The 12,130-nt window shown below is 37.6% G+C and overlaps 1 protein-coding gene across 1 annotated transcript; it reads left to right on the top strand.

The window, feature by feature from the left end:
• The first annotated feature begins 1,399 nt into the window (after positions 1 to 1,399).
• On the top strand, positions 1,400 to 2,608 carry LOC118646872. Its single transcript, XM_036290714.1, has one exon. The coding sequence runs from the start codon at positions 1,400 to 1,402 to the stop codon at positions 2,606 to 2,608; it is 1,209 nt and encodes a 402-aa protein (XP_036146607.1).
• Positions 2,609 to 12,130: the final 9,522 nt, after the last annotated feature.

Raw genomic sequence — 12,130 nt, 5'->3', positions numbered from 1 at the left:
GAAAAAAAAAAAAAAAAACGTCGAAGAAATGATAAAAATGCCTACTGGTATGACCACAAACGTTCAATTGGAACATTTGGCAAAGCGCTTGCGTATCCCATTCTTTAGAGGTGTTTTCATGCATAACGCATTACCAAAGTCGCCGCATATAAACGAAAGTGGTATCATAAATTTGGACGATACTGAAGGGCCTGGTACTCATTGGGCAGCATATGCAAAGAGAAAAGAACGTGCGATATATTTCGATAGTTTTGGAAATCTTCGACCACCCAAAGAATTGATTCAATACCTTAAAAGAGATGTGATGAAAATTGAATACAATCGCATTTCCTATCAACGTTTTAATCAGAACATTTGTGGACAATTATGTTTACAGTTTCTCCATACGGTAGATGATCGATATGGATATAAATGATGACATTCCACTAGTAGCAACCAGTATTTGTTTGACAGTTTGCAAACATGTCTCTAACGCTTACGTTGACTGGCAACAGTAGCATCCTTACGGTGAGCTACTTTCCCGCTATAGATTTGAGCGATGATTATTATGAACTTGGTTTAACAGATTTCGAAACGCACAATACGATACCAAATGTAAATTCGTCAAATAATAAATTTTACTATGGCACTAATGACAATGAAATTGCGATTCCGGAAGGCTCATATGAATTGCATGCTATAAATGGATATTTAAAACGCACAATTTTACATTCTCAAGAAACAGTACGCCCAAAAAACAATCTATATGGATATGATGAGGATGAATATCCCATAATAATTCGTGCTAATCATAATACGATGAAGAGTGAATTAAAATGTGTTCACAGAATAAATTTTAGCAAACCAAACAACATTGGTTCGCTTTTGGGATTTTCATCGAATCGTATATTAGAACCACAACAATGGCATGAATCAGACGCATCAATTAAAATTATTAATGTGAATATTATTCGTGTAGAATGCAGCATCGTCAGTGGTGCGTACAGCAACAGTACTCGTGTACACACGATACATGAATTTTCGCCTAAAGTATCGCCAGGATATAAGATATCGGAAACGCCTGCACATGTCATTTACCTTCCAATCATCGCACAGCACATTACCGATTTGACGGTGCGTATCGTTGATCAAGAAGGACGATTGCTCGATTTTCGAGGCAAAGAAATTACCGTCAGACTGCACGTGCGACGACGACAACGTTAATACGAATTGCATATTTTGGAAACATCTGAGATGCTTGTACTACATGAGACAGATCAGGTGATATGTATGAGAAAAAATTGTATCGCACAAAAACAAACGACTGCAAACAATAGTGGTTTTATGAAAAGAAAAGAACTCAGTACGACAAATATTGAATTTTTAAAATCTCTGGGATTCATCGTAAGAAACAAGCGAGATGATTGACATTTTGAACATTGAAAGTGAACCGGTCTTTGACAATCGCATTGTCAAGATTGAGACACACACATACAATCCATATGCTAACACAACGTTTGGTCACAGCGATGAGATACGAATACCTATACAACAGCAGGATTTATACACGTTACCATGTGAGAGTTATCTGTATGTTGAGGGGAAGGTAACAAAACAAGCAACAGTAGATGATGCCACTGTAACGTTAGGATATAATTGTGTTGCGTTCATGTTTGACGAGATTCGTTATGAACTGGATGGTGTGGAGATTGATCGTAACAGAAACATGGGAATAACTTCCACGCTCAAAAACTATGTATCGTTATCTTTAGATAAAAGTGCTATCATGAAAAATGCCGCATGGAATACCATTGACACTGTTTCAGTAGATGGATACTTCAACTTTTGTATACCTCTCAGCATGTTACTGGGATTTCGCGAAGATTACAAGCGTGTAGTGATTATCGCACGTCACGAATTAATTGTATTACGATCGCGTAGCGATAATAACAGTCTGCTAGGATCTTCAGCGTTGCATCCTAAGATTGAATTATTCAAGATACAATGGCGAATGCCTCACGTAATTTTGAATGATATCAATAAACTTTGCTTGTTAAAAACTTTAGAGACCGGACGATACATGAGTTTGAGTTTTCGTTTATGGGATCTGTATGAATTTCCTCTGCTGCAAAACACGACCAAACACTTGTGGACCATTAAAACAGCCACTAATTTAGAAAAACCGCGATATGTTATCTTTGCGATGCAGACTGGTCGGAAGAACGTAATGTCGGAAAATATAACTCAATTCGACAACTGCAATTTGATCAACATGAAGCTCTATCTTAATTCAGAGTGTTATCCATACGATGATATGAATTTAGATTTTTCAAAAAATAGATACGCAATACTTTATGATATGTATAAGTGTTTTCGTAAATCATATTGCATTGGATGCAACAGTACTGAGGTATGGTTAACAACTACCGACTTTCTGGAGCAAGGTCCATTCGTGGTTATCGATTGTTCGCGTCAAAATGAGTCTGTCAAGAGTACCACTGTAGATGTGCGATTAGAATTTGAATGTAAAGAGAATTTACCAGCGAATACAACCGCGTATTGTCTAATCCTGCACGATCGTGTAGTTGAATACAGCCCACTAACCAATATAGTGCGCAAAATCAACTAATAATAATAATTTAAAAAAAACAATAGCAACGCTGCAGATGTATGTATGTATGTGTGTGACAAAGAGTGATAAAAACACTATCCATAGCACATTCAGTTTATTTCTTCTTCTGAACGCGTGCAAGAATACTTCGTCATGGTTGTACCAACGTTTGTGGATTTACAAAGATTCGTTGTTGGAAAGACATTTATCGTGAAGGAAGTAGCGATACTCAGGAATGGAACTGCTCTCTCTCATTATACCTTTACTAGTCCCATACCATGGTATCTTCTCACAAGGTCTGACAAATCAAAAGCTTTCTGGTTGATGGCTAATCATCATGGGCTACGATGGGCTGATGGGATCATTAATTACAGCAGAGCCAAAAGTTTGATTACGGCAGCTGTGGTGGGTAATATGTATGAAAAACTGGAAAATGATGCATTTCAACTTATATACGTGAAAGGATGTGAAAAGCGGAAATGGTTGACAAATCTTCTGGATGACAATCTGAAAAGTAACCTGATCATTAAAACCTTAGATGCGGATTATGAGGATTGTCCTTCTCTAGACAAACTGGATGCAGATAATATTTTACGATGTAATAATCACATAAAGCATTGCGCGCTGCAAAATGTATTAAAAATATTCAATTGGTGGTCTCAACGTCAAATAAAATTGTACAATGTTTAGTATTGAAATAAATATTTATTTGTTTTAAATGTGCATATGTGTTTTTCTCCCATTTCTTTACCCTTTAAATATTTACATTATGTAGCGTAATAATTCTTCTTATACAAACAAAAAATCTAAGGTACATCTATAAGATGACCTAAAGAAGATGACTGTAAAGAAAAAAATACGGATCCAACCGTCGGAGATAATCTTTTCAAAGAAAGGATGGAAAAAGTAACAAAAGTATAAACTTTGCGTATTATTCTTCATGTATATTACATTTCATGTATTATATAAAACAAATTTATTTTCATACATAATATTTTTCAGAATAACATTTGTCAGTTCATAGCTTCATACATAATATTTTTCACGCCACATGCTAATAGCTCGCAATCAATGAGTGACTCACAGTCGTAGTCATCGCTTTTTCGTATCGCTTTTACCGCATAGCTCACGTCGGTAATATTCTTTTCACAAAGAATATTTACAAATTTTTTGAATTTTGAACTAACAAGCTGAGTATTTTCAGACAACCATGCATACATATGATCGATGCAATGTTCATAACTAAATAACATGTTCATCGTAACAAATGTTAAATACATGCAGATGATAGTAGTAGACGATGTAAGTTTTACAATTTTTGAATTATTTATCTTACAAAATTCCATCATCAGATCTCGAATCTGTAGCGGAGAGAACGCTTCATTTTCATACAGAAGTCGTTGGATATCAACACGTTTTCCCATCAGCTCTCTCCAGGTTTCAATATGTATTAAAAATTGATTGCCACGATTGTCGCCGAGAATTATTTCCACAGTAGGTATAGATCCTACGTTGATGCCAATCTCTAAATATTTATATGATGTTGCAGTCAAAGCGTATTTACGTCCCAGGATTCGAACTGCATAACGCGATTGACTCTGGAACGCTATAAAAATACAATAAAAGTTAAATACATATAAAATTTAAAAAACCTGTAAAAGTACACATACTTACCTCTCGCATTTTATCTTTGCTGGAGTTTCATCATCCTCATGTTGAACTGGTGAATAATAATTTGCACGTTTGGTGTTCACTTCACTAGCGTACATTTTCTTTATAATATGTGGAAACTCTATATTCTGAACTCTGTATTCATAGAGCGATTAATGAAACAATATGCACAAGAGCTTCTTTTTATTACTACAAAAATCCCCTCTCTTGTCAACATTTTTGAAAAGAGAGCATGACAAATATCGATAGCGCATTATCATCACGGAAGAAAACTTAGCTTTTACATTTATAGGTTTTTTAACAGATAATTGCATACCTTTCTTAACAAACCTTTGTTATAACATTTTTAAAAACACGTGTCTAATAATGTCTAATATAAGTTTTGAACAGATAATTGCATTCCTTTTTTACTCACCTTTGTTATAACATTTTTTAAAACACGTGTCTAATAATGTCTAATATAAGTTTTGAACAGATAATTGCATTCCTTTTTTACTCACCTTTGTTATGCGATAAGTTAATGTACCTAATGGTACCCTTCACTTAAAAACTACCATATCATTAAAAATTAGTAAATTCCACCCGATAAGCGTCCCCGCCTCGCGTGACGTTGTCACCCCCGCACCACCAAATACCCCCCCGCCCCGCTCCCCGCGCATTGCCCCATGGCTCAGAACCGGCCCTATTACCCTACTGAGAGGGATGTTTATAATTTTCGCTCCTCTTATCTTTAGGTCACTCAAACAAACAAGCAAAAAAAAGGGTCTTTATGTCTTCCTGTAGATTTTAGTGAGAAACGTACTTTTATTGATTGAGCGCGGACAGCGTTTTTGCTTTGAATAATAAATTTTTATAGTTTCCGGAGGTTCCTTGTTTGAAGACTCTAATTTCATGGAGTTTTAATATTTCCCTTTTCCTTTGCTTAGCGTCGGGTTCAGAGCATTGTTAGAGTATGGTTCGGTAATAAAGTTATTATTTATTTTTCTATTCTAGACTCGACATTGCTCCAAACTTCCCCCCAAAAAATTAAATTATATCTAACGGTCGCTCTCGAAATGGTTTACAGATGGGGAACTATGCATTTGTTTGATGACTATTTCCTTCGTTTTATGTATTTATTATTCCTCAAGAATAAAATTTTAAATTGTCGCCATATCTCACGAACTTGTGCGTGATGATAGAGCGATCCTCTGCAAACATTTCTTGGTCTTGGCGACCGTTAGAGTACGATTCCTCTTACTTAATTGTTTTCCTTACAAGGACAACGAGAAGAAAAACGTTAAGTCCACCGGACGTAACACCCCCCGCCTTAGACAAATGTTGGGGGCGCATGAACACAACATTTGCAGACATCATGCAATTGTATACGGTTTTTATTTCTCGCTAGACTTATACAAAAAAAATTATTTATGCTTATATAATCGTGAGCTTAACTCTATTCTGGTAGACCAAGGTTGCGATGTACCTTAGTTTTTAAGTAGTGTAGTGTATTTAGAGACTTCTTCCGTTTTTATTCATATGATTAATAAAAGTAAATTACCACTAAAATCACGTAGGTGTCAACTATATCCCTTTTTCATTTAAAGTACTTCTTCTCTTGCTCTCTCTTTCTCTCGTTGGCTGGCCTCTTGAAATGGTTTTTTTTTTTGTGAAAGATTTTCGCTGCATTTTCGTGCCTTTGGTCTACATCAACACATAGTAAACGCAACTTGTGCGTAAATTTATAGCTTCTTAGAATGCGACATACTTTGTCTCAATGAAAGAGCAGAAGAAAGAAAAAGGGTGAATTTCCCTTTTAGGGTTGAAAGACCATGTCTGAAAGGCTTACTTGTTTTGCTTAGATCAGGGGGTGAGTTAATAAAGCAACAATGGATTTTTCTCGAGTGAGCGTATGCAGGAACACCAACTGCTTATTTTGATTACGAATAGTTGCAATTATTATTGCCGAGAGGAGGGAATTGTTTCGTCGGGATCATCTCCGTGAGTTAAACACCTAAGTGATTTACTTATTCTTGATACAACTGTAACGACCGTGTTTCCCTGCGCGGGCAGGTTTGTCGGGAACTAGGGCAGGAAAGGCCGCAGAAACAGCGAAAGCGTACGTTCTCTGATAGTTAAGTATATTTTATGAAAAGAAAAGGTTTCTGTACATCTATTTACAATTATTTACAACGTTTTGCTACGTGATATCATTTGTGACGGTGCGCGCGTGCTCGGGCGTCAGCTGTGCGGTCGGGCGAGCTGACGAGACGTGGTAGCGGCGGGGCCTCGAGGTTAGCGCGTGATCGTCTCGGGCCGTTCTGTAGTATGCGGCGCGCGTGATCGCGTTTCTCCGAAAACGGATAGAGTTTTGGCGAATCGTTCACGGTATCCCGAGAAGGCTCGGGCGAGGCGGAGAACACTCTACTCCGTTTGCGTTATACCGTGTACGGAGAGGATGGAACCGGTGGCCAAGAACCCTTGGCGAAGGCGGAGAACACTCCACCCTCGGCTTGCTGGTTCGGAGTTGAGGAAAGGTTTCTTTTACGAACGTAGCCGAGAACTCTCGGCTAAGGCGGAGCACGCTCTACCCTAGTCTGCGTTCGTTCTTCTCGTCGTGTCCTAGCGGATTGGGGAAAGCTCGGGCACCGGGTATACGAGAAGTGAAATCTTCCTCCGTCGAGGTGGCCTTTTATACCGCTCTCGGTGGAGGCTCGTGGACCCTCGGGGTCTTCGGACTTCTCCGTCCTCCACCTCTCGCTGAGCGAGATGCTGGCGGGAGGCGCGAGGTCGTCGAGACGGTCGTTGTCTCGGTTGCCTAATCGCGGGCTGATGCCCGTATCACGGTCCGGCGGGTGGTCGGCCAGACCGGCCGCGGTCGTTGGTCGCCGGATAGGTGCGGTTTGTTACACAACAAGCATAAAGGTTATTAATAATTATAAATATTTTTTTCTTTTTTTATTACTCAAACGGAAGTGAAGGCAGGAAAAGGCCTCTTAGCACGGTGAGAGAAATTTACATTTGTTGGAATTGATTTTATCCTAATTTAAAATGTGATAAGGGGTAACTAATTAAATCTTATTTATGATATTCTTAAATTTTAACTTTATTAACTAGTGTGTTACATTTTAGCGTAGTTAGTAAATTTTAACGTTATTAACTAGAGTGTTTGATTTACGACTCGTTAACATATTCTAGAAGGAAATAAAAAAGTCTTCTCACGCATTATTTTATAAATAGTTTTTATTGCGTGGTTTTGAGCGTCACTTACTCTATTACTTAAAAAACTACAATTAACTCAAAAGTTTAAAATAACGAACCATCTTAAGAATAAGCGGAAGAGTTTCTTCGCAAACATAATTATTATATTAATACAATGGCATGGTTTAGTGTGTTGAGACGATAAAGCCTTTTATTTGTTGTTTTAATTATAGTTGATACTTAACATAGCACAAAACTTATCTTTAATTATTATGACATTTTCGTTTCCCCTTTTGTGTTATTTTTACTTATTATTATCTACGAAATTGGAGAAAAATTCCTGAGTTTGGGCAAAGTTAGGCTAGGTTAAATAATTCGTGGACTTGCATGTTTAAACTAAAGTTGTTGTGTTAACTAAACAATCATTGTATTTGGAGATTAAAGGTTAGTTTGGAGGTATTAAGTTAATAACTAATGGAACTACATGACTATGTTTTAATTACAAAATTTTTTTTTATATATAAAATTTTTTGAAAATTGTGAGTAACCTTAATCTCCTTCCTTAGCCTCCCAATCTCAGAATTATTACTCATCGCTTAGATTACTTAGAAAAAAATATAAACGTGTATACACTCTCTTCCTTTTATAGCTACTTTTTGATTATGATTTTTCCTTATGTTACTTAATTACTAATCCTGTAATTAATACGCACATCTCCCCTTTTTTTACAATATTCCAGATACTCCTGGAGTGATGATCCCATCTGCGTGTTGAGCGCAGTCGAGTTGAATGAAGAGCTGTTTGATGCTGCGCTCTTCGTCATTAGTTTCTCGCTTGAGTTCAAGCGAGATAATTGCTGCGTAATCTTCAATGGGTTGGAGGATACGCATCCATTCTTCCCGTTTTTCCATAATTAATCGAGACATTTCCCGGGCTTTCCGTGACCATCTGTCCCTGTCCCTGCAGGTTGTACGTGCGCCAGGGTGCAAGGGATGGCTTGCCATCTCTTTTCCCTAAATCGTTCTTCTAGCGTATACAGGTCAAATATACGCCGACGCACGACACGTCCCCAGTCTCGAAGGGCGACAGTTGCCAGGTCTCCCTCCTCTATTTTCGTGATTACGCCTCTCTGACATCTTTTTCTTTCTTGCACTGCGACGAACGTTCCTACAAAGGCATGATGGGGCCAAAGACGTAGAAATCTACCCTTTCTCGTCATTCGGCCCGATAAATCATCAATTAATTCCTCGAGGCCCTCTTTCGCGTGTTCAATCTGTACCCAGATAAGTGTGGGAGAATTCACCTTGAGGACCCGCACTTTCAAGGAGCTTCGAGTAAGGTAGTTGGTGTCGATGGGTTTGATTTCGGTTTCCATTTCTAAAATCAGGGAGATTTATGTATCTTAATGTAAGCTTAATACTGCCTCATTTTGTGTGCTGTTACAATAAGAGTATAGGGTCAAACCCTCTTTGCAAGAAAAATAAATCTACATGTCGTAGCATATGAAAAGTGATAGAGTATCTACAGTCGCAGCGTGTGACTGGATAAGTTGTTGGGTTAAAAGTCAAATCATTATACTGAAAGTATCATTTTTTATAGCATTGATAATTTGTAAATTTTATTTTGTGTATTTATTTATTTTTTATACTGTAATTTTTCTTATTATTGGCATTATTAATATTAATTCTAATTTATTTTTGCTTATTTATTTAATTTTAATCCTTCAATTCAAGTGTATATGTTGCTGTTTCTCTTGTAGGGAGGATCGGATAAGTATGTCCTGTTTCCACTGTATTTTTTCGCCGTTTTGTTTGTTTTTCTTCTGTTTCTTTTTGGCCAGGAGTAATAAAAGATGAGTCAAAGAGTCCCATACAGCTCCCAGCAGGTATACAGACCATCCGTATACTGTATGTAAGGCGTACCCGTGTACAAGTGTATCCAATAGTAATTTAAATGCTCTTATAAACAGATAGATTCCCATCATTCCGGCGCTAATATTTCCAAATATTAAGAATTTTCCCCAGATTTTATTCCATGTTGAGGCCGCGACCTTTTCGATAGATGCTTCATCGAGGAGATTTGAAATAGATCCGCCGTATAAATGCGTTGACTGTCCCATCACTCCCCTTGCTACTGTGTTGAGTACTACGGTCGCTCGGCGGGGAACATTATGTGATCTTTAAGTTCTTCCAAGTCGCTTTGTGAGTATATGCCACTGGAGCGCTCCAGGACTTATATATTTCCAGGTAGGCTTGGTCAATGGTTTCATAATCGTCGGCGGCAATGTTTCTACCGGTTTTGACACAAGTTTATACCAAGCTTTCCCCAGATGATACATTGGCGGTGCAAATGAGTTACAATTAATTTGCGTACCTTATCGAAACAGTATTGTTTGTGGAGTTAAAAAATATGATTGGTTCGTCCACAATACCGGCAGTTGCTCATAGCAATTAGATGTTTGTGCTAGTCTTACCTCGACGGGCACGCATTTTATTATGTGAACTACTTCTCCTGCTTGTAAAGCCATATATCCAGGCCCTTTCATAAAATGAAAATCAAAAATATCTGGTGACCGTGCGGCAATAGCCAATGCGTTTTGCATCATTCGTCGTTCGAGATTACATTGCTGTAGTAAAATATTTCTGTATAGTTTGTTGACTTGTGTGCAGACGTGCTTTTCCGCATAAACAAATTTCGAGTTCCTATAAGTGAATATATCCAAATTAATTAAGCGACCATAACTCTTGAAAACTTCAGCCGTAGGTGTGGTTTCGAAAATCATTAACTTCGGATGTTCTGTTCGTTTCAGCGTATATATTCCACATACTTTATATTCACTTATACTGGTTAGAGCAAAAACAGTTTCTTTTGTGTTTATTGAATATGCTGTGCGGGATGAGATGCTTATGCTGTCAATTATTTTATCTGCATGACCTTCGTATAAAACGCTATAGTCAGATTTGCAGGAATTAATGGGAGCGGGGTCCCAAAATGTGTTACCCCATTCTATGTCGAAACAGCATCCGGCGTTAAATTCGCAAGTTATCCCTGATCTGAGTTAGACGCGATTTGTATTTAGCCGAACGCTAGCGAAGTAATCCTGTAACGTAATTTTTACAGTGGCTTGCGCGATGACGTCCGTCCATGTTCCGTAAGGATCCGAGTACGGCGCTCCGTAGCATATATGATATTCATCGATATGCCCCGCTAACATCACCGGACGGGAAGTGGTTTGATTAGGTTAGATATCCATTGATACGAGTTTCCGAAAGTTCGTAGCTTCCGAACGAGTGCATGTGTTGACACGTTTCGTGCGAAATTTCTTCTATATAGGAGTATTTTCCATTTTGTACCTCTATTGTATGAGAGAACATCCCGCATTTCTTGACAGTGCGATCAATCTCTATCTTACATTGTCTTACTCTAATGGTATTAAAGTCATTGAGTTGTAGCAATTGTACGTAGGTCTTAGTAGTGTCAACTCGCGGAAGTGGAATATCGCATTCTTTGATATGTAATAAGGATAAGGTGGTTAAATTCGTAGAGGCCGATCCGCAATCGTATCCTATTAATCCTTGTACATGTTGCAGGCATGTTATTAATATTAATATTGAAATTAGTCTCTTTAGTCTGGAATGCATCTGAAAGTTCGAGATAATAGTCTTTCGTGAGTTTAATATGAAAGATTCGCAATCGGTTCGGGTGTAATATTCGGCTGTTCTTTTTTATTTTAATTTTTACATTATTTTTATTCAATATTTCCAAGACTTTGTAAGGTCCTGTGTATTGGTCTCCGAATTTGCCAGGCTTAGGTCCCTTTAACAAAAACCCTTGGTCTCCAGGCTTAAAAATTCGAGAGTTTACTCTTTTGTCATAGTATCCCTTTGACCAGTTCTTTGCTTCTATTACGTTTTCACGGGCATTGGTTTGAATGGAGTGGAGTTGTGTGACAAGATTTATTAGGTAATCTTCATACGTGGCTAGACTATCCTCAGGAAGTAAAAGTTCATTAGACGGGACTCTTCCTATTTTTCCGAACACTAGTTCATATGGGGTGTGTTTAGTTGCTTCATGTACGCAGATATTATAATTAAACATTGCCAAACCGATCCATTTATCCCATTGCTGTCGAGCGGAGGCAAACTGTTTTAAGTATTCCCCTAGAGCGTGATGTGATCTTTCTAAAGATCCATTCGACTGAGGGTGAAAAGCTGTTGTTCGAAATTTGCGAATTTTAAATATTTTGGCTACCTTTTTCATTAAATCACTAATAAAATTTCTGCCCTGATCTGTTAATATTGCTTTAAGTGCTCCTAGCACGCAAATAAATCTGTTCACAAAGGGAGCGTCCCAGATGCGCACAGTAATAAACGGACACAGCAGGCTGACAAGGGAACCTCGCGAACTCGAAAATTCTGATTTTAATGAAACTTGGCATAAATGTAGAGGGGGTAAATACATGAATTTAGAAATTTATCGTAGCTGCCCATAAACGGTTTAAAGCGGTGAAACCACCCTTCAAAGATTGAGACATTTTTTGTTTTCTCGATATATCTCGTAAACTAAACAAAATATTAAAAAATGTTTTATACAAAAGTTTTACAATAAAAGTACTTCTATCTAACTACAGTAATTAAATTGAAAAAAAAATTTTTTTTTAACAATTGTTTTTTAATTTAAAAAAAAAAA

This window comes from Monomorium pharaonis, chromosome 1 (genome assembly GCF_013373865.1).
Source record: "Monomorium pharaonis isolate MP-MQ-018 chromosome 1, ASM1337386v2, whole genome shotgun sequence".
In the NCBI taxonomy this organism is placed as follows: domain Eukaryota; kingdom Metazoa; phylum Arthropoda; class Insecta; order Hymenoptera; family Formicidae; genus Monomorium; species Monomorium pharaonis.
Note: the sequence above shows the minus strand (reverse complement) of the source record. Positions and strands in the feature narration are given on the sequence as shown.

Coding starts and splice junctions, on each gene's coding strand:
- LOC118646872 (XM_036290714.1), top strand. CDS start 1,400: ATGATTGACATTTTGAACATTGAAAGTGAACCGGTCTTTGACAATCGC.